The 23432-nt window shown below is 42.9% G+C and overlaps 3 protein-coding genes and 1 long non-coding RNA gene across 5 annotated transcripts in view; 3 read left to right on the forward strand and 1 right to left on the reverse strand.

Annotated features, from left to right (window-relative positions):
- LOC308585576 (uncharacterized protein) overlaps positions 1-23432 on the reverse strand; it is a 136957-nt gene that overhangs the window by 82596 nt on the left and 30929 nt on the right. The gene's annotated exons all lie outside the window — the stretch shown is intronic.
- Positions 6283-8237, forward strand: LOC308585605. The gene is made up of 3 exons (XR_014007528.1): positions 6283-6421; positions 7420-7583; positions 8131-8237. It is a non-coding gene; the product is annotated as an uncharacterized lncRNA (long non-coding RNA).
- Positions 14999-16698, forward strand: LOC308586125 (uncharacterized protein; the record flags this gene model as incomplete). Its single annotated transcript, XM_081192400.1, has 3 exons — positions 14999-15017; positions 15112-15311; positions 15691-16698. 3 exons carry the CDS (start codon positions 14999-15001, stop codon positions 16261-16263), a joined length of 792 nt encoding a protein of 263 aa, XP_081048526.1. The 3' UTR covers positions 16264-16698.
- LOC308585578 (uncharacterized protein) overlaps positions 21528-23432 on the forward strand; it is a 97641-nt gene continuing 95736 nt past the window's right edge. The window contains exon 1 of the mRNA XM_081191346.1: positions 21528-21547. The gene's annotated coding sequence lies outside the window, so the exon portion shown is untranslated. The remainder of the gene's footprint in view (positions 21548-23432) is intronic.

The raw sequence follows: 23432 nt of genomic DNA on the forward strand, positions 1-23432 counted from the left end.
ACTAAAGGGGCATTGCAGGGTAGGACAAATCCACTAGATTCAGTTTGATCTGCCCAATCTAGCACCCAGCCGAATTAAATTCCATAGTGCAGTGTTGAGAAATATAGTGGACTGGGCAGGTGAGGTTTTATGATATGGATTTGTAATATATTCCAAGCCCAAAGCCTATATCTCAGTGAATGGAGTAAATTCAGACTCACGCAGATTATGTAGAGGTACTCAACAGAGATGTCCTCTATCCCCACTGCTGTTCGCACTTTCCACTGACCCATAAGCAGAACCATTTATATCTGAATATATAATCAAATGAACAGGGAACATAATGATATTGGTAAATAATGTAGCATTATTTGTGAAAAACCATTTGGAGATGTCTTAGGCTTTGATAGCTTTATACTCTTAGGCTCAGTTGTTTCAGGGTTTTTGCTGGGCGGCAGGCGGGGAGCATGTTGCAGCTGTTCTTGATTTGGTTGTGTATTAGTAAATTCAGTGGGACTACTTCTAAATTAGTTGTCCTAAGAGGGTCCAATTAAGAATCTAAAATTAACTGACTTATTTTATTATGACTAAACCTGGTTAAATCAAGGCTGAACGGCACAGAAGGCAAACTGTATTGGGCAGAATATAGTTCACAGGCAACCCTCCTATAAAGCTTCATTGAAGGCAGTAGAGCACAAACTTTATATCCCCATCTCAAACTTCTGTTTTTTAAAAAATGGAAGACTCATGAATGGAAACCAAACTTATTAACACAAAAAAGTGTTACCAAATCTACTTATAGCAGGATCTACAAATATTATTTTGCATACAAAAAAAATACAGCAATGTCCCCCCACATTTATTGCCACCTACTCTAGCTTCAGATACAGAGACTTAAAAAGAAAAGGAAAGGGACAGAAAGCCATTGGTGCATTAAAATGTGTCTCAGGAATATCCAGCCAGTAGTAGACGTGACCTTTTATCTCTAGAACCACATGTACTGCACAACTGACTTTTTTCTATGGAAAAATTAAGCCCATGTTTATATGCTTGCACACAGGAAAGTGAATGTTGCAGTAAATGGATAATTAAATGAAGACTCCAGACAAGCTATTAAAAGAACAAACTTTATTCAAAACATAGAGTAATACATTAAAAGGCATTAAAACAGGGAGCTTGTAAATATGTACAGGATAGGAAGGAAGGAGTTGGGATGCTAATCTGGAACCTGACTTAAAGAGAAAAACTGAGAGCCCGAAGCACTTCCATCAACGTAATGCATTTGTACAGGATTTGTAGCTGAATAATTCCCCATTGCAGACCAGGGAGTAGTAGTGCTTGGTGCCATGAAGAAGTTCCCAGCTGATGGTGGAGGCTGCCTCACCATCTCCGCACCGTAATATGGAACTGGGCAGTTGCTTGCCTGGGAAGTCTCAGAAAGCCCAGTTCCACAAAAAGCAGCTTGCTGGTAATAAGCAGGGTACAATTACAGGGAGCTCTGCTGCTGCGGGCACACTCTCCCGGTTGCGTGTTGTTGAGAGGGGGCTGCCACAACTCTGCTCCTCCATAGCTTTCAGCATAATGAAAGTTCTGTGGCTGACAATACAGCAGCTTCTGGGCAAGGAGGAGGCGCCACTGGTGTCTTCCCGCCTTTCTTCGCCATTTGATCTTGATCCCCCAACAATCTCCATTCTCCCCTTCTTCCCTGGGGGGGCAGTTTTGGGACTCGTCTCAGGTGACCAAATGACCCCCCTGCAGGAGTAAGTCTGGCCAAGGTAGCTGTTGCTCTCCCTCCTCCATAAGGAAAGCCCTGAGGGCCCTCACACTAGCATTCCCTGGGCGGTTGCCAAATGATGAGGGGTGAGCACTCTGCACATGCCTGGGAGTAAACCATCTACCAGCTCCTATTAGATTCCCTTAGGTGAGAGAAAGGGTTTCTAGAGTGATAGCCCAGTAGGTGCCTCCCAGAACTCATTGGAGGAAGACTAAATGGTGACCACCACAGCCCTGTCGAAAACGAGGACACAGATATCATTCAGTGGGTCTGTGCTAATGTAAGGTAATATTGATCCTTATATTTGGAAGTATGGTTGATTCCCACCGCCCTCAATTTTATTATTTTATCTGTTAGTAAACCACGTTGCAGTTTTTTGTTTTACAATCAAGTGGTGTATACATTTAATGAAATAAACAAATGGCCAAAGGCAACTTAAAAACAATTACTGTAATTTAAATAGAAATACAATACTTCTCACCGTATTTTGGTGACCTGAATGCCTGCTTAGTCTGCTGTCCAAATGCTGACTGTTGGCGGGCATTTGTTTGAAAACTGCAGCTAGACCAGTGTTTCCCAACCACTGTTCCGCGGCACACTAGTGTGCCGCGAGATGTTGCCTGGTGTGCCGCGAGATGTTGCCTGGAGGGAGGCGGGTGAGTCGGGCGGCGAGAGGCGGGGCGGCGGCGGCGAGGAGAGGCCGCCCAGCGCGGGGCTCTCGCCGTCTGCCTGCCTGGCTGCCTGCGAGCTCGGTGGGCAGCGCCTCCGTCCGCAGCGCCCGCCTCGCGGCTCTCATTCCCTGCCCCTGCCAAAGCTCACTCAGCCAAGCCGCGCTCTCCTTCTTGCCTCGCTTTGCTGCCTCCTCCCCCCCCCACCCCCAAAGCTTGGAGGTTCCCCGGCAAGGGGGAGGGGAAAAAATTGAAACTTACACTTTCGTGCGTCCCTCCCGGCGTGACGCTGCGCACTGATGTCACGGGGCTGTAATGGTGGTGTGCCTCGAGATTTTTTTCATCAAACAAGTGTGCCTTTGCCCAAAAAAGGTTGGGAAACACTGAGCTAGACTATAAAGCCCTTCAAAGAATGCTGTGTCTGCTATGTCTCTGTTACAGCACTCTTTTGTTTTTGGTTGTTTTTTTTGTTTTTTGATAAATTTTATTGAGTTTTCACATTTTACATTGACATCACAAACACACAGAGACAAAGACAAACATGCATAATTTCAAAACCTTACTTTCTTAACCACATTCTCTGACTTCCCCGCACCACCCCTTCATACATCCTAATTCCAATAGTTGGCTCAGCAAGTTCTTACTCTCATCTTCAAAATATTATTATAGTCTTTTTTAAAAAACTTGATTCTTCTTAATTAACCAATTTTAACTTATACATCAATTCTAATCTTAACATCCTTTTCTAAGGTCGACCTAAGTTCCCTTCCACAAATTTCCCAATTTTAAATATTAGTTACTAAACACACTAAACTTAAACATCATAAAATTCTCCTCCTTTTGGATTCAGAAGCTCTCACCCCCCCCCTCTTTCCCGGTTACGATCCCCCAAAACACAAAGAAAGAAAGAAAGAAAAAAGTCCACAATATCAGTTCTTAGCCTGGATTTCTCACGTCCAAGGCCTTCAAGTCCCCATCAGTCCCTCTCCGCCGATTTTGTTGATAGTCCTTTGTGTTGGTCATCGGGTCTCGAAGGAGCTCTTTCCCAATAGGATCCAAGTTTCTTCCAACCAGTCCTCCATATTCCAAAAGGGAGCCCCAATCATATTTCTTACTTCTTTTGAGTCCCAATAATCCAAATGTCCCAAAGGCTTCCCCTTTCATCTCCATAAAGGGATCACTCCCTACTTCATACTCAATTTCAGTCCAAATTCTCATCATCCGAATCTTATTTTCTTTGTAATCCACAAATTCCTTGTTTTCTTTATATTCCACAATTGTAGGCTTCTGGTTGGCCCTTTCCACCAGCAATATTTCCGCTCCTTCTTCCTCTAGTCCTACAGCACTCTTTTGTTTAATCAAATTTCCACTATACCTTTCTTCAACAAGGCTACACTTTCTGAAAAACAACCTACTCACAATGGGCTTCAGAAACCACAAAGTTGCTGTCTAACATCCTGCAGATTAACACACTCACACATATTGATTGATTGATTGATTGACTGATTACAGATCGTTCCAAAGAGCACCCACATTGAAGTATGATTTCTAGTAAAATAACTTATGGTTAAAAAAATCTTTAGGCAATCTTAATGCATGGAAGCGTTATGGGTATTTAAAGAGCTTAGATGGTTATTTGAAGATTGCTCTCTTTCAAAATATACATTGAGCTTTTGAAGGAAATGTCAAGACACGAGTCCAGTTTTTCTGATATCTGCAGGCATAACACGTTGCCCACAGTCAAAGTGGACTTATTTGAGTAATATAATAATTTTAATACTTGAAACGGAAATGAGATGAAGTGGGTGTCGATCAGGGAGAAAGAGCTTCATTGGCAGTAGCACCCCAGCTATGGAACAGCCTCCTCAGTGAGTCTTTCCTGGTGCCTTCTTTATCTTCTCTAAATCATCTAGTGAAGACCTTTTGGTTCACCCACATGGTTTAATTCTTTATTGAAGCTTGGGTGTTTCATACTCTCTGTGATGCCATCCATATAAGTTGCAAAAGATGTTTTTGGTTCTCTTTTATCTTTGGTTGATCATGGTATTTAATTATTATAAATCAAGACAGATGCATATAGTCAGAAATACGTCCCTCTCAATTCCTACCATTTCATTTACTTATGTTCTGGGATTTGGCGCCCAGAATCTTAAAATTCATTGGCTTCGTAGGGGATCTGCCCCTGATTCCAAGCTACTCTGTGTATAACATAGGCAAAATGACAGAATCTACATGCTAGAACAGCTTTAGAGAGATAGATAAATGTAATACAATAGATAAAAGGCAAGATTAAAACAACTCCCAATTGAGATCAAAAAGCTAAGGTTGGAGGATAAAACCTGCAATAAGAACAAGATCCAAAGCTGAAACTAAATCTAAATGTCTTCACCTGACACATACAAAAGCATCAAAGTGATGTCTCTGTGAGTGGAAGGTGCGGGATTTATTTCCCCACATCCATCTCTCTGAAAGAGGGTAAGAGTTGAGTGGTGGTGAACAGAGGGCATCATTACGCAGGAGAGACTGCTAAATAAGAGGGAGTCACCTTTTCTTTCAGTTGTTTTACTAAACTGAGTCAATCCCCTCCCTCCCTCCCAGGCCACCCCTTGGGCCGTTGACTCTTCGGCCGCCAGTAATAACCAATTGACTTTGACCTACTTTAGTCTGTGATTTCGTCCTTAGCCCTTGGTTTTAAGCAGTGGTTCCAACCTTAAACTGCCAAGCCAGTGCACGTAACTACGCCACAACTGAATAAAGTGGCGTGTCCCACACCTGCATCGTACATAAATCACACTTGCGGTCCAACCAAAGAACACGCGCCCCCTTTACAAGGTTGCACACACTTCGTATCTGAAACGGAATGCCATCCCAATGCAATCCCTTCTCCGTGGGTTTGAGGGACTGACACAACAGCCCTGCAATGCAAGTCTGTCGCAGCTCAGAGGTGGGGGGTTAGGTTGCTCTCGGTTTCCTACCCAAAATCCCTAATAGAAACACCCCTCGAGTTACAGCAAAGGTCAGCCTTATTGAAACTGCCCCCTTAGGCGTCCTCCCAGTGTAAATTCAACACTTCAACACGTATTTCCGAGCAGAAACCTGACCTCCTGGTCCGTGTGTTTCAGTAGCCATGAAGTTTAAATGTTCATTAAAACAACCATCAGCAAAGCGCTAATATCAAATTGGCATTGCTACTGTTCATATTAGGAAGTTACTTTGTGGTACATTCTGCTTTGAAATTTGTCAAATTATAATTTATGCGGTGAAACATTGTGATCTTTGAATCTTGGAGGAGAAAGGGACATAATGTATAAACGAACTCGTAATAGGTTGAAACGCAGCTATGTATTTGATACCTCAACTATGCTTGCTTGTTTTCCTTTCCTCGTCCTCCTACAAATAAACCCAATTCTATGTTCTTATGGCTTTTATTTACTGAATTTATACGCCGCCCTTCGGAGCCCACATCGGCAAACAGAAACAGTACACACTTTAAAAACAGAAACAAAGCAAAAGCATTCTAAAACATTTCGAACGTTAAAAAAATAACAATTGCAAACACCTAAAAGCAATTTCAGTTTGGAAGAATCCTAAAAGTAATTATAGGAGGTTTGTTGGTTTGTTTTTTCAACTATTCTTCTGTCCGCTGATCTCGGGGTTGTCAGGAGCATTATTCTGCAGCCACCAAATGACTGAGCAAACAGGAATATTTTCAAATTCCTAATGAAACGCAATAATGATGAAGACGGGGCAGCTCACTAGAGAGAGCATTCCGCAACCGGGGAACCTCTTTAAATGGGCTGGCCGTCCAGACTGAATTAAAGCAAATTAAACCAACTACAACGGCACTGTCGTCTTATTTATTTGTTTGGGTTTATAAAAGATTAACATACGAATCCTAACTTGCAGGTACCAGCTTGGAAAAGGCATTCTTGGTGCAAGGAACTCCTCTTCTAAGATGGCGGGTGACCTTGAATATCCAATGCACCGTTTTGAAAAGAACGTAAGCTGTTTCCTAAGTCTTCAAAACTAGCGAAAAATGAATGCAAATTTAATCATATGTTAATAAAATATAGATTGCTTACATAGCTTAGATTTCTTTCTTCGGTTGCCGCCGCTCTTATGTATACCGTATTATTCGCATTTGATACGATTGCTGGCAGTTGCCAGAGCCTCCATCCAAGGCGATGTACTAATTTATTTAGACGGCAGAGGCTGAAATGAGGGGTATTGGAATTAAGTTGTTCCAAGCTTCTTTGTCGATATGAAATAATTTACACTTGCTTCTTTTTAGAACAACAACAAAACCTTTTTAAAAAGGAGAGTACCCGTTTAAGATACGAAGTGTGTGCTAAAGTGTGTATGTGTGTGTGTGGGGGGGTGTTCTTTGGTTGGACCTCGCAAGTGTGATTTTTGTACAATGCGGGTGTGGCTTGGCAAAGAAAAGGTGTTGCAGGCGCCGAAAGATCTCTCTCTCTCTCTCTCTCTCTCTCTCTCTCTCTCTCTCTCTCTCTCTCTCTCTCCTCTTCCATTCAGATGAGGAATCAATTGCCAAAGGGGTGTCGGAGGGAGGGGTTAGAGCCAGTTTGGCAAAGCAACTGATTTTTTGAAAGAGAATGTAACTGTTTCTATTGGTTGAGAAGCAAGGGTGAAACGCAAAAATGATGAAGACGGGGCAGCTGACTGGGAGGGCATTCCGCAACCGGGAAACCTCGTATTGGTAGAGAAGTAAGGGTGGGGTGACTCCCTCGTATTGGTTGAGAAGTAAGGGTGGGGTCGCCCAACGGAGATAAATGCCCAGACCGAATCCCCTGCCGAGTGAACGAACCTGAGGGAGTTTTTTTTCATGATGGCAACCAACAAGGAAGGTAAGAGAAACTTTTTTTAAAAAATGATTATTAAGCCCTGAGCTTTCCATGTCGGGAGGAACTTCGGCAAGCGTCGCTTCAGTTTAAGCTTGCCCAGCGCTTCCTTCAGATTTGCCTCTTTGTCTTTTCCCAGGACGAAGCTACCCCAAAGTCGGAGGAGATAGGAGAAAAAGGACCGTTTTCACCCCTGCCCAAATCGAGCTTTTAAAGAAGGAGTTTGAAAAGAACCAGTACCCCGGATACCAGACCAGGGAGGCGCTGGCGAGGTGCATAGGAATCGAAGAAGATCGTGTGCACGTAAGAATCGGGATGGTGGGGGCTCCCAAGACTTCCCTAAACCGCACATACTGGAACAATCTGAAACGCTCAGAATAATCCTTGCGCAGTCGAAGGCCATGGTTCAACTTATCGCGAAAGGCGCCTTGTTCAAGAGCTAACTTCCTCTTTCTTGGTTTTTTTTTTTTGGTGGGGGAGGGTGTATCGTGGATGTAAAAGCTTTATACTTAACAGTAACTGGAGATTATGTACATGGGATATATGAATGTGGAGCTGAAGATAGTAGAAAAATGCTGCAGAGAACTAAAGAGAAACCCCAGAGGAATAAGCATAATTTATTAAATGTAATTCTCTCTGTTGGATCAAAAAGACATATTCATGGTAACAATGTCTTCTATATTCACAGAACATAATGCCTATATGCCTTTCACACAACACAAAACAAGTTAACGTAGGTTCTCCCACTGTCATACACTAATCTTTGCTTAGTTGTTATACCTGAAAGTGAAATTATGACCTACCTGTTTGGAAATAATGGGCATTTGGTTCTCTCCTTTCTTCTGTTCAGATCTGGTTTCAAAACAGAAGGGCCAGAACACCAAAGAGGATAAGGATCGGGAACCATGCTGCAGCTCCTTATAGCCGCGGTGAGAGAACCAGTTTAAGAAGCAGCCTGGACAGCAGCCCAAGAAGCAGTCCAGGGAACAGCCAAAATATTCATATGGAACAATATTATCAGTCACAGAACTTTCATTATGCTGAAAGCTATGGAGGAGCAGAGTTGTGGCAGCCACCTCTCAACAACACGCAACCAGGAGAGCATCTCTCTGCCCCGCAACAGCAGGATTCCCTGGAATCGAACCCTACTTGTTACCAGCAAGCTGCTTTTTGTGGAACTGGGCTTTCTGAGACTTCCCAGGTGAGCAACTGCCCAGTTCCATATTACGGTGCGGAGATGGTGAGGCAGCCTCCACCATCAGCTGGGAACTTCTTCATGGCATCAAGTACTTACACTCCCTGGTCTGCAACGGGGAATTATTCAGCTACAAACCCTGTACAAATGCAGAATGTTGATGGAAGTGCTTTGGACTCTCAGTTTTTCTCTTTAAATCAGGTTCCACATTAACATCCCAACTCCTTCCTTGCTATCCTGTACATATTTTCCAAGCTCCCTCTTTTAATGCCTTTTAATGTATGACTTTGATATTTTGAATAAAGTTTGTTCCTTTACTAGTTTGTCTGGAGTCTTGATTTAATTTTCCATTTACTGCAACATTCACTTTCCTGTGTGCAAGCATATAAACATGGGCTTAATTTTTCCATAGAAAAAAGTCAGTTGTGAGGTACATGTGGGTCTAGAGATAAAAGGTCACGTCTCTCTCCCCCCCGTTAATTTCCCCCACCCCAAGGTTTGTGCTCTACTGCCTTCGATGAAGCTTTATGGGAGGGTTGCCTGTGAACTAGAGGTACCACTGTATATGCCTGAGGGAAGATAGCCGCGCCCTGTGGTGGGGATCGGCTACGAGATAACTCTGAAGGGCTTCCCTCTCGACACTGTCTTCCCTTATTACGTTCCCGCAGCATCAGCGCTATAACGAACGTCTTGCTGGGGCAACGGGAGAGGGTTGTCCTTCCCGCTACTCTTTCTGGTCCCAACGGCCGCCCACCCCCCACTCCCTCTGGCTTCACCGCGTAGAATCCAGGTTGACGCCGCGCGCCGTTTCCCGCCCAAACCGCCCCCTCGAATGTCCTGCCTTGGCGCCCTTTGGCCACGGCTTCCCCTGCGGCGTCACACCAGGCGCCCTCCTCCTCCTTCTCCCTGGTCTCCCCGATTCTCCCCCCCTCCCCTCGGTCTCCTCTTCGCTCCTTCTTAACACAATGACCCCCCCACCCCACCCCGCAGGGGGGACCCACCCAGGAGGCGAGATAAGCGCATTAGCATGTCTGGCCTCTGAGGAAGGCTGCCCCCTCTCGCCTTCCCTTCTGCTCCTTTCATTCCTTCATCCTTCTGCTCCCCTCTGGCCCCTCCAGGCTCAGCGCGGGGGGGGGGGGGGCGGAACCGGCTGGGCTGCCCTAAATCCGCCTCTGCTTGGGAGCTGGATCTTCCTCACTTCCACCCCACTCCAAATCTGCCTCTACAGCAGCTTCGGGGCAAAGAGGAGGCGCCACTGGTCTCTTCCCGCCTTTCTTCACCATTTGATCTTGATCCCCCAACAATCTCCATTCTCCCCTTCTTGGGGGGGGGGGACGGACGACAGTTTTGGGACTCGTCTCAGGGGACCAAATGACCCCCCTGCAGGAGTAAGTCTGGCCAAGGGGGCTGGGACGTCAGCTCAGGCAAATGCAACCCAGGGAGGATTTCACCCTGAAGCGTGTGCCCCCTTTTCATCTTTGCCTCCTTCTGAACCTGCCCCTGGGAATTCGGCTGGTGTTGCTCTCCCTCCTCCATAAGGAAATCCCTGAGGGCCCTCACACTAGCATTCCCTGGGCGTTTGCCAAATGATGAGGGGTGAGCACTCTGCACATGCCTGGGAGTAAACCATCTACCAGCTCCTGTTAGATTCCCTTAGGTGAGAGAAAGGGTTTCTAGAGTGATAGCCCAGTAGGTGCCTCCCAGAACTCATTGGAGGAAGACTAAATGGTGACCACCACAGCCCTGTCGAAAACGAGGACACAGATATCATTCAATGGGTCTGTGCTAATGTAAGGTAATATTGATCCTTATATATATTTGGAAGTATGGTTGATTCCCACCGCCCTCAATTTTATTATTTTATCTGTTAGTAAACCACGTTGCAGTTTTTTGTTTTACAATCAAGTGGTGTATACATTTAATGAAATAAACAAATGGCCAAAGGCAACTTAAAAACAATTACTGTAATTTAAATAGAAATATAATACTTCTCACCGTATTTTGGTGACCTGAATGCCTGCTTAGTCTGCTTTCCAAATGCTGACTGTTGGCGGGCATTTGTTTGAAAACTGCAGCTAGACTATAATGCTGTGTCTGCTATGTCTCTGTTACAGCACTCTTTTGTTTTTGGTTTGTTTTTTTATAAATTTTTGTTGAGTTTTCACATTTTACATTGACATCACAAACACACAGAGACAAAGACAAACATGCATAATTTCAAAACCTTACTTTCTTAACCACATTCTCTGACTTCCCCGCACCACCCCTTCATACATCCTAATTCCAATAGTTGGCTCAGCAAGTTCTTACTCTCATCTTCAAAATATTATTATAGTCTTTTTTTGAAACTTGATTCTTCTTAATTAACCAATTTTAACTTATACATCAATTCTAATCTGAACATCCTTTTCTAAGGTCGACCTAAGTTCCCTTCCACAAATTTCCCAATTTTAAATATTAGTTACTAAACACACTAAACTTAAACATCATAAAATTCTCCTCCTTTTGGATTCAGAAGCTCTCACCCCCCCTCTTTCCCGGTTACGATCCCCCAAAACACAAAGAAAGAAAGAAAGAAAAAATGTCCACAATATCAGTTCTTAGCCTGGATTTCTCACGTCCAAGGCCTTCAAGTCCCCATCAGTCCCTCTCCGCCGATTTTGTTGATAGTCCTTTGTGTTGGTCATCGGGTCTCGAAGGAGCTCTTTCCCAATAGGATCCAAGTTTCTTCCAACCAGTCCTCCATATTCCAAAAGGGAGCCCCAATCATATTTCTTACTTCTTTTGAGTCCCAATAACCCAAATGTCCCAAAGGCTTCCCCTTTCATCTCCATAAAGGGATCACTCCCTACTTCATACTCAATTTCAGTCCAAATTCTCATCATCCGAATCTTATTTTCTTTGTAATCCACAAATTCCTTGTTTTCTTTATATTCCACAATTGTAGGCTTCTGGTTGGCCCTTTCCACCAGCAATATTTCCGCTCCTTCTTCCTCTAGTCCTACAGCACTCTTTTGTTAAATCAAATTTCCACTATACTTTTCTTCAACAAGGCTACACTTTCTGAAAAACAACCTACTCACAATGGGCTTCAGAAACCACAAAGTTGCTGTCTAACATCCTGCAGATTAACACACTCACACATATTAATTGATTGATTGATTGATTGACTGACTGATTACAGATCGTTCCAAAGAGCACCCACATTGAAGTATGATTTCTGGTAAAATATCTTATGGTTAAAAAAATCTTTAGGCAATCTTAATGCATGGAAGCGTTATGGGTATTTAAAGAGCTTAGATGGTTATTTGAAGATTGCTCTTTCAAAATATACATTGAGCTTTTGAAGGAAATGTCAAGACACGAGTCCAGTTTTTCTGATATCTGCAGGCATAACACGTTGCCCACAGTCAAAGTGGACTTATTTGAGTAATATAATAATTTTAATACTTGAAACGGAAATGAGATGAAGTGGGTGTCGATCAGGGAGAAAGAGCTTCATTGGCAGTAGCACCCCAGCTATGGAACAGCCTCCTCAGTGAGTCTTTCCTGGTGCCTTCTTTATCTTCTCTAAATCATCTAGTGAAGACCTTTTGGTTCACCCACATGGTTTAATTCTTTATTGAAGCTTGGGTGTTTCATACTCTCTGTGATGCCATCCATATAAGTTGCAAAAGATGTTTTTGGTTCTCTTTTATCTTTGGTTGATCATGGTATTTAATTATTATAAATCAAGACAGATGCATATAGTCAGAAATACGTCCCTCTCAATTCCTACCATTTCATTTACTTATGTTCTGGGATTTGGCGCCCAGAATCTTAAAATTCATTGGCTTCGTAGGGGATCTGCCCCTGATTCCAAGCTACTCTGTGTATAACATAGGCAAAATGACAGAATCTACATGCTAGAACAGCTTTAGAGAGATAGATAAATGTAATACAATAGATAAAAGGCAAGATTAAAACAACTCCCAATTGAGATCAAAAAGCTAAGGTTGGAGGATAAAACCTGCAATAAGAACAAGATCCAAAGCTGAAACTAAATCTAAATGTCTTCACCTGACACATACAAAAGCATCAAAGTGATGTCTCTGTGAGTGGAAGGTGCGGGATTTATTTCCCCACATCCTTCTCTCTGAAAGAGGGTAAGAGTTGAGTGGTGGTGAACAGAGGGCATCATTACGCAGGAGAGACTGCTAAATAAGAGGGAGTCACCTTTTCTTTCAGTTGTTTTGCTAAACTGAGTCAATCCCCTCCCTCCCTCCCAGGCCACCCCTTGGGCCGTTGACTCTTCGGCCGCCAGTAATAACCAATTGACTTTGACCTACTTTAGTCTGTGATTTCGTCCTTAGCCCTTGGTTTTAAGCAGTGGTTCCAACCTTAAACTGCCAAGCCAGTGCACGTAACTACGCCACAACTGAATAAAGTGGCGTGTCCCACACCTGCATCCTACATAAATCACACTTGCGGTCCAACCAAAGAACACGCGCCCCCTTTACAAGGTTGCACACACTTCGTATCTGAAACGGAATGCAATCCCAATGCAATCCCTTCTCCGTGGGTTTGAGGGACTGACACAACAGCCCTGCAATGCAAGTCTGTCGCAGCTCAGAGGTGGGGGGTTAGGTTGCTCTCGGTTTCCTACCCAAAATCCCTAATAGAAACACCCCTCGAGTTACAGCAAAGGTCAGCCTTATTGAAACTGCCCCCTTAGGCGTCCTCCCAGTGTAAATTCAACACTTCAACACGTATTTCCGAGCAGAAACCTGACCTCCTGGTCCGTGTGTTTCAGTAGCCATGAAGTTTAAATGTTCATTAAAACAACCATCAGCAAAGCGCTAATATCAAATTGGCATTGCTACTGTTCATATTAGGAAGTTACTTTGTGGTACATTCTGCTTTGAAATTTGTCAAATTATAATTTATGCGGTGAAACATTGTGATCTTTGAATCTTGGAGGAGAAAGGGACATAATGTATAAACGAACTCGTAATAGGTTGAAACGCAGCTATGTATTTGATACCTCAACTATGCTTGCTTGTTTTCCTTTCCTCGTCCTCCTACAAATAAACCCAATTCTATGTTCTTATGGCTTTTATTTACTGAATTTATACGCCGCCCTTCGGAGCCCACATCGGCAAACAGAAACAGTACACACTTTAAAAACAGAAACAAAGCAAAAGCATTCTAAAACATTTCGAACGTTAAAAAAATAACAATTGCAAACACCTAAAAGCAATTTCAGTTTGGAAGAATCCTAAAAGTAATTATAGGAGGTTTGTTGGTTTGTTTTTTCAACTATTCTTCTGTCCGCTGATCTCGGGGTTGTCAGGAGCATTATTCTGCAGCCACCAAATGCCTGAGCAAACAGGAATATTTTCAAATTCCTAATGAAACGCAATAATGATGAAGACGGGGCAGCTCACTAGAGAGAGCATTCCGCAACCGGGGAACCTCTTTAAATGGGCTGGCCGTCCAGACTGAATTAAAGCAAATTAAACCAACTACAACGGCACTGTCGTCTTATTTATTTGTTTGGATTTATAAAAGATTAACATACGAATCCTAACTTGCAGGTACCAGCTTGGAAAAGGCATTCTTGGTGCAAGGAACTCCTCTTCTAAGATGACGGGTGACCTTGAATATCCAATGCACCGTTTTGAAAAGAACGTAAGCTGTTTCCTAAGTCTACAAAACTAGCGAAAAATGAATGCAAATTTAATCATATGTTAATAAAATATAGATTGCTTACATAGCTTAGATTTCTTTCTTCTGTTGCCGCCGCTCTTATGTATACCGTATTATTCGCATTTGATACGATTGCTGGCAGTTGCCAGAGCCTCCATCCAAGGCGATGTACTAATTTATTTAGACGGCAGAGGCTGAAATGAGGGGTATTGGAATTAAGTTGTTCCAAGCTTTTTTGTCGATATGAAATAATTTACACTTGCTTCTTTTTAGAACAACAACAAAACTTTTTTAAAAAGGAGAGTACCCGTTTAAGATACGAAGTGTGTGCTAAAGTGTGTGTGTGGGGGGGTGTTCTTTGGTTGGACCTCGCAAGTGTGATTTTTGTACAATGCGGGTGTGGCTTGGCAAAGAAAAGGTGTAGCAGGCGCCGAAAGATATCTCTCTCTCTCTCTCTCTCTCTCTCTCTCTCTCTCTCTCTCTCTCTCTCTCTCTCTCTCTCTCTCTCTCTCCTCTTCCATTCAGATGAGGAATCAATTGCCAAAGGGGTGTCGGAGGGAGGGGTTAGAGCCAGTTTGGCAAAGCAACTGATTTTTTGAAAGAGAATGTAACTTTCTATTGGTTGAGAAGCAAGGGTGAAACGCAAAAATGATGAAGACGGGGCAGCTGACTGGGAGGGCATTCCGCAACCGGGAAACCTCGTATTGGTAGAGAAGTAAGGGTGGGGTGACTCCCTCTTATTGGTTGAGAAGTAAGGGTGGGGTCGCCCAACGGAGATAAATGCCCAGACCGAATCCCCTGCAGAGTGAACGAACCTGAGGGAGTTTTTTTCATGATGGCAACCAACAAGGAAGGTAAGAGAAACTTTTAAAAAATGATTATTAAGCCCTGAGCTTTCCATGTCGGGAGGAACTTCGGCAAGCGTTGCTTCAGTTTAAGCTTGCCCAGCGCTTCCTTCAGATTTGCCTCTTTGTCTTTTCCCAGGAGGAAGCTACCCCAAAGTCGGAGGAGATAGGAGAAAAAGGACCGTTTTCACCCCTGCCCAAATCGAGCTTTTAAAGAAGGCGTTTGAAGAGAACCAGTACCCCGGATACGAGACCAGGGAGGCGCTGGCGAGGTGCATCGGAATCGAAGAAGATCGTGTGCACGTAAGAATCGGGATGGTGGGGGCTCCCAAGACTTCCCTAAACCTCACATACTGGAACAATTTGAAACACTCAGAATAATCCTTGCGTAGTCGAAGGCCATAGTTCACCCTAGTGCCTCTCAGCTTATCGCGAAAGGCGCCTTGTTCAAGAGCTAACTTCCTCTTTCTTGGTTCTTTTTTTTGGGGGGGGGGGTGTATCATGGATATAAAGGCTTTTGAACATAACGCCTATATGCCTTTCGCACAACAAAAAACAAGTTAACGTAGGTTCTTCCACTGTAATACACTAATCTTTGTTTGGTTGTTGTACCTGAAAGTGAAATTATGACCTACCTGTTTGGAAATAATGGGCATTTGTTTCTTTCCTTTCTTCTGTTCAGATCTGGTTTCAAAACCGACGAGCCAGAACACCAAAGAGGATAGGTTCCACGAGAAGGATCGGGAACCATGCTGCAGCTCCTTATAGCCGCAGTGAGAGAACCCGTCCAAGAAGCAGCCTGGACAGCAGCCCAAGAAGCAGTCCAGGAAGCAGCCAAAATATTCAAAATATTCACACGCAACAAAATTACCAGCCACAGAACTTTCATTATGCTGAAAGCTATAGAGGAGCAGAGTTGTGGCAGCCACCTCTCAACAACACGCAACCAGGAGAGTGTGGCCCGCAACACCAGAGCTCCCTGGAATTGAACCCTGCTTATTACCAGCAAGCTGCTTTTTGTGGAACTGGGCTTTACGAGACTTCCCAGGCGAGCAACTGCCCAGTTCCATATTACGGTGCGGAGATGGTGAGGCAGCCTCCACCATCAGCTGGGAACTTCTTCATGGCATCAAGCACTTCTACTCCCTGGTCTGCAACGGGGAATTATTCAGCTACAAATCCTGGACAAATGCAGAACGTTGATGGAAGTGCTTCGGGCTCTCAGTTTTTCTCTTTAAGTCAGGTTCCAGATTAGCATCCCAACTCCTTCCTTGCTATCCTGTACATATTTTACAAGCTCCCTCTTTTAATGCCTTTTATTGTATTTGATATTTTGAATAAAGTTTGTTCCTTTACTAGCTTTTCTGGAGTCTTGATTTAATTTTCCATTTACTGAAACATTCACTTTCCTGTGTGCAAGCATATAAACATGGGCTTAATTTTCCCATAGAAAAAAGTCAGTTGCGCGGTACATGTGGTTCTAGAGATAAAAGGTCACGTCTTCTAATGGCTGGATATTCCTGAGACACATTTTAATGCACCAATGGGCTTTCTGTCCCTTTCCTTTTCTTTTTAAGTCTCTATATCTGAGGCTAGAGTAGGTGGCAATAAATGTGGAGGGAAGTTGCTGTATTTTCTTTGTATGCAAAAGAATATTTGTAGATCCTGCTATAAGTAGATTTGTTAATAAGTTAATAAGTTTGGTTTTCATTAATGAGTCTTCCATTTTTTAAAACACAGAAGTTTGAGATGGGGATATAAGGTTTAATTGATTATTCTACCATGAGTGTGTTAAGTTGCTCTCCAAAGCTTTAAAGACATATAAGTGTAACTTGTATGTGCCTTAGACTGCAACATGGGCATTTATCTCTATTAAAAACTTTGTGGGGGGATATTTTGAACACTTTATTTCATTTTCTTGCTCTTAATCCCCCCCAAGGTTTGTGCTCTACTGCTTTATGGGAGGGTTGCCTGTGAACTAGAGGTACCACTGTATATACCTGAGGGAAGATAGCCGCGCCCTGTGGTGGCGCCTGGGGACCGGCTACCAGATAACTCTCGGCATTGTCTTCCCTTATTACTTTCCCGCAGCATCAGAGCTATAACGAACGTCTTGCTGGGGCAACGGGGGAGGGGGCGGGGGTGTCCTTCCCGCTCCTTTTCAAATAAATGGCGATTTAATTTCCCAATAAACATGGTTAGGATCGGCTGCGGAAAACGATGGCAGGCATATAAATAAGAGCGTAAACGTATTACCTAAAATTCTATGGTTTGTTTTCATTCAAGCCTAGTTCAGAGCAACCGGAGGTTTATTTAAAGGCCACAAAGTGCGTGGATTTCAATGTCAGGTATAAAAGCCTTCCTGTAAAAAGCGAAGGATTTGCCCTTCTGCGCTCGGCCGGGTGGGTGGTCAGCGGGGCGCTTGAAAGAATTGCCACTGAAGCGTTCTCTACCGGGGGTCGTTTTACGCAGTGTAACCCCAGGCAGCGCCCGATTCTGGGGAACTTGCTCCCGGGCAAGTGTAGGCGATGCAGCCCCGAGCTTTCCATGTCGGGAGGAAGATCTGCAAGCGTCGCTTCAGTTGAAGCCGAGCGCTTCCTTCAGATTTGCCTCTTTGTCTTTTCCCAGGAGGAAGCTACCCCAAAGTCGGAGGAGATAGGAGAAAAAGGACCGTTTTTAGCCCATCTTACGTCGAGCTTCTAAATCGCTCAGAATAATTCTTTCGCTGTCATTCGAATGCGTTAGATCTTCCTGATGCCTCCGAGCTTAACGTGAAAGGTGCCGTATTCAAGAGCCAACTTCCTCTTTCCTGGGTTTTTGTGCGGTTTTATGGGGGGGGCTGTTGTACCGTGGATGTAAAGGCTTTTTGTAAGGGGCGGGTGCGTTGTGTCCCCCCCTTTTCAACTTCAGGAAGAAATTGTGCCCATACTTGTTCAGAAATCCTGGTTCCTGATTAAGGCTTCCTTTTCCTTCCCACTCAAATTATTGGAGGCACATACTTTCAAATATCAAAGGCTCTGGGTTTGAACAGTAAAAACTCTTAACAAACCTGGTTTCAACCTAATTTGAGGATAAAATCATCTGGTTTTCTAGGCTGCCTTTATCACCTGACCCACCTGACCGAACTCCCAAGGGAGTGTGCATAGGATATTCCTATTAGGATGGCAGCTTTCAACACCTTGCATTGAGAGACCAAATGTGCAGCATTCAGCTGGAACCGCAGTTAAGCAACATTGCTTTTCTAGCCAATGTCCCGCAAGTCCCTAGTTCTCCCACACTGAAATAATTACACCACATGAGGCACAAATATTCGGTGGTCCTCTGAGCTAGAAAGTGAAATTATGACCTATCCATTTGGAAATAATGGGCATTTTGTTCTCTCCTTTCTTTTGTTCAGACCTGGTTTCAGAACTGAAGAGTGAGATCAAAGGTGACTGGTTCCAAAATAATGATCAGGAACCAAGCTACAACTCCTTATAGCCGCTGTGACAGAAGAAGAAGTCCATTAAACAGCCAGGGGAGCAGCCCCAAAAGCAGCCATGCAGCTTCCATTATCCCGAAAGCTTTTGTTCAGACCTGGTTTCAGAACTGAAGAGCGAGAACAAAGATGACTGGGTCCAAAACAATGATCAGGAACCGAGCTACAACTCCTTATAGCCGCTCTGACAGAAGAAGTCCAAGCACTCCGAGGAGCAGTGCAAGAAGTCCGACGCAGCAACATTACCAGCCACGCAGCTTCCATTATCCCGAAAGCTATGAAGGAGCAGGGTTCTGGCAGCCACTTCTCAGCACCACGCAACCAGCAGAGCCCATCTATGCCACACAGCAGCAGAACTCCCAGGAATTGAACCCGGTTCATTACCAGCCAGCTGCTGTTGGTGGAACAGCGCTTTGTAAGTCTTCCAAGGCAAGCAACTGCCCAGTTCCATATTATGATGCAGAGATGATGAAGCAGCCTCCACTATCGAATGGTAAAACTTCTGCACTCCATCAAGCAGTAAAACTCCCTGGTCTGCAATGGGGAACAGTCATGCAATGGGGAACACATGCAACGGGGAATTATCCAGCTGCAAATCCTGTGCAAATGTTGCTTGAAGATTACCGAAATGGGCAGCAAAGCAATATCTTCCCTTCTCCCGACGCCTTCTAGGGTTACTCATCCATATAAATACATTTTAAAGTTTTTCAATAAAGTTTGTTATTTTAATGCCTTTGTCTGGGATCATCATCTGGCTTTCCTTTTACTGAAGCATTCTCTTCCCTTTGCCCAAGCAAGCTAAGACCACTTGTATACTGAAATCAAAAATAAAAGCTGAGCAATTGGCCACTTGTTAAAATAAGGGCCACAGTCAAAATCTGGGGTTAGAACAATTGGGTAAATGTTTCAAAATGTTCCAATTTTGCTTTTGCTTTTGTTGGGTTGATGTGGGTTACATGTTTAGTTGGGGTTGGCGGTTACTTTAATTTGGGTACAAGTATAAACTGTTCATTATTATTATTATTTATTATTACTATTGGTTTCTTGGTTTGCTATTTATTTGTTTTGCTTTTTAATGTTTGATGCATTGTGTTGTAAGCACAATGTATTTTTGTACTCTTTGCAGAAAAGCGCATTAGCATGTCTGGCCTCTGAGGAAGGCTGCCCCCTCTCGCCTCCCATTTTGCTCCTTTCATTCCTTCATCCTTCTGCTCCCCTCTGGCCCCTCCAGGCTCAGCAGGGGGGGGGGAGGCCGGCTGCGCTGCCCTAAATCCGCCTCTGCTTGGAAGCTCACTTTGGTTTTGGGTTGATTATGATTTTTAATTATTAAAACACAGATCCATTTAGTCAGAAATACTTCCCTCTCAATCCCTACCATTTCATTTACTTATGTACTGCTTTTGAAATGCACCTCACAAAGTGGTTTACATCAATATATCAAAACAATAAGCATCCATTAAAAATGTAATAAAACTGCAAAGGCAAAGTGCAAGGGGGAAAACTTCAATGATTTTAGGATTGTAGCTTTTAAAAGTGTAGTTTAGTGGGAGGTTGGATCTTATTATTTTTTGTTAAATGTGAACCTCATTTTTGTTCCAAATTGCTGCTCTCTAGACCAGTTTCTATTCACCCTGACCAAATGATTCTGCCACCCTGACCAGTTAATACTTAAACTCTTCTGTATTGCTTCATCAGTGTGATTACACTATTGACAAAGAACTTTGATCACCACGTTAACATCTATGATGTCATGAATAGCTCTATCTGAATTGAAATTTACATGGATTTGCTGAACATTCAGATATCTATCTAAATAGTGTGTGAAGCAATCCTAAGAGAATGATAACTTGGGAAACTGCTCTGCTTGGCTGTCCTCCAATTGCATTCAGGATAAGAATAAGACTACAGTGAGGGCAGGCAGATCTCTGAAGCACCAGGTGTGTATCCATTCTCCTCAAGCTACTTGCCAGCTCAAACACTGCACAGAATTTCCCCCACCGATTGAGCTACATTGGATTATTCCTGTCTGATTTAGGGATGCAGGAAGAGCTGCTGATTTGTTCTATTTGTCTAGTTTTAAGAGGGTTTTAAAAACAATTAATTAATTAAAAACATTTAAAGACGAGAGAGAGAGATTGCACATAATTTTGTAAACCAAGAAAATCTTTAATGAAGATACATTAAAAAGAAACATTTAAAGACCACTTGATTGTAATAGAATATCTGTAAATAAAACATTAAAATTACCAATGACTGACAGTTAAAAACAAGTATTTTTAAAATTTGGAATATAATTTAAATCAGCAGTAAGCTAAAAAGATATTAAAACACATTCCATTTCTACATGCCTAGATAGGCTAGCCTAAGCAAAAACACCTTTATCAGGTGCCAAATATAGTACTTTTTGTTGTTATTTTTATTTTCTAGTGCTTGCCAGTTTTTGTAGGTCAATGCCAATAAAGATTTGAATAAAAATAACTATTTTGAGAATCATTTCTGAAAATGGCCTCTCTTCATAGTTTTTTTTTTAAAAAAACAGCCAACAATAACAAATACGGTAGCTTGTGTCTACTTCAGTTTCATACTTTCCAAATTTCTCAGATAAAAGAGGGTTTCCTATTCAGTAAAACAATAGTTACTTTAGTGTGAGTGAATATATATGTATAAGTAAACACACACACACACACACACACACACACTTTTATGGGGCCAGGATACATTCATGTCCTGTTAACATAGCATGGAAACATTACTTTCATTCATGTTGCCTTTTGTTTCATTCATGTTGCCTTATCTAGCTATGAATTCAAGAGATGGTCCTAGACAAGTTCTGTCTCTCAACCCTAGCCCCTTGGAATGATAAGGTTGGGCTTGATTGTGTCCATAAAAAAGATAATTATTTAGAGAGTCAACTTCCTTGGCCTGAGCACAAATTATCTATTCAGTTAACTGTGAGAGAATTCCTCATCTGAAAATTAAGATTACAGGATTTCTTTGTATTACACCCTTATTCCTGGCATGATGAACCATAATTGATCCTGAGATTGATCACTGCCATTGTGTGAGTATGTTTTAACATGCAGCCTGAAAAGAAGAGGAGTTCTGAAGCATGTGGACTACCCCCACTCATTGGCAGAGTTTGCTTGGAAATGTTTTGCTTTGCTGATGGCAGTAAGCCCTTGTGACTTCCAGCAACCTGCCTAGCATTTCAGTTTGTATAGAATGCTAAACCATGGCTTACTAAACTATGGTTTATTAAACCATGGTTTAGCTGCATGATGTGTGAGCCCAGCCCATAACTATGGTTTATTTACTATGTTTAAATGTTCTAGCTAGTTTAAAAATCTTAGCTAATGTTGACCATAGCTTAGTGTTACATGTGAACCTGGATACCCTCCTTAGCTATGGTTAAAAGTGCCATCGCTCAAAACTTGCAATGTTGTCAATGAAGTGCTGCAAAAAATTCAAACTGCTCTCAAGATACAACTGCTCTCATTGTGCTTTTAGTGATTCTACAATGCATTGAATCAAGAGTTAACTGATTATCTACCTGATGCCTCAGTTGTAACCATGGTTTATTAACTATGGTTAATGTTACTAAGGGGTTAGTGTTACGTACAACCAGGCCAATGACATGTTCTAAGATCTGATCAGTAGCTTCAGTAAGAATTTATAAACTAGTTTGTGAAGGTTTTCCTTCTGGTGGTGTTTTTTTTAATTTCTAATGGTAAGATGCCTAAAAGTAAGATCTCTGGGTTTTTTTTTTAAAAGGTGGGTTTGAATAGTTTCTTAACTTCATTATAGATGTTATCCCAGAATTCCACATATGGTAAAAATAATCGCACATCTGTTTTACATCTCCAAGAAATCGGTGATCCTCCTTTATACATTTTTGCTAGTTTCAAGGGGGTATGATGCCATCTATATAGCATCTTGGGAAGCGGGTGGCACTGTGGGTTAAACCACAGAGCCTAGGACTTGCCGATCAGAAGGTCAGAGGTTCGAATCCCCATGATGGGGTGAGCTCCCGTTGCTCGGTCCCTGCTCCTGCCAACCTAGCAGTTCGAAAGCACGTCAAAGATCAAGTAGATAAATAGGTACCGCTCTGGTGGAAAGGTAAACAGCGTTTCCGTGCGCTACTCTGGTTTGCTAGAAGCGGCTTAGTCATGCTGGCCACATGACCCGGAAGCTGTATGCCGGCTCCCTCGGCCAATAAAGTGAGATGAGCACCACAACCCCAGAGTCGGTCCCAACTGGACCTAATGGGGTCCCTTTACCCTTTATTTTATATAGCATCTTCATGGTTTTTCCCTAGAGGAACCACATTCTAACATGCAACACATTGTGAAGATTGGGCCTGATTTCTGAGTTCACGTAATGTGTATAGATATCCATTCTACTGTACATTCTGTTACCATTGCCACTGCCATTTCTAGAGTGCTGAGAGACTAGAGTTCTCCAGTTTTCTCAGGGACAACATTTTGTTTTTCTTCACAATGCTAACAAAGCCTTTTGACTCTTGGCAGTTTTTTGTTTTTTTCATTAGAATGCCTTTGCTTTATTTGAATTCATGGCATTTGACAATTTTATGCAAAACAAACCAGACATTTTAACACACAAGGCATTTGCAATCAGTTCCTGACATTACTGAGTAATCAGTATTTAAGCAATCTTTATTATTATCGCTTAACAACACAGTTGTGGCAGTTTGATTCCTCCCACCAATGTGAACAAAGGCTTGCTAGACAGCTGATATCAATGTCTGGAGATCAGTGATAAGGCATCACATGTTTGCAGCTGAGGGGTGGGGTGGGTGGAGTCAGAAAGAGCTTGAAAGGGGATTTTTAACCCTTTCTGCTTTGTTTTCCCCCACCAATCTGAATGGCTTCCCAAGCTTCTATTTTCTTCACATGGCAGGGATGGTCCGAAGGTAGATGAGCTCTGGG

This window comes from Podarcis bocagei (genome assembly GCF_964188305.1).
Source record: "Podarcis bocagei genome assembly, chromosome: 4".
Taxonomy (NCBI): Eukaryota; Metazoa; Chordata; class Lepidosauria; order Squamata; family Lacertidae; genus Podarcis; species Podarcis bocagei.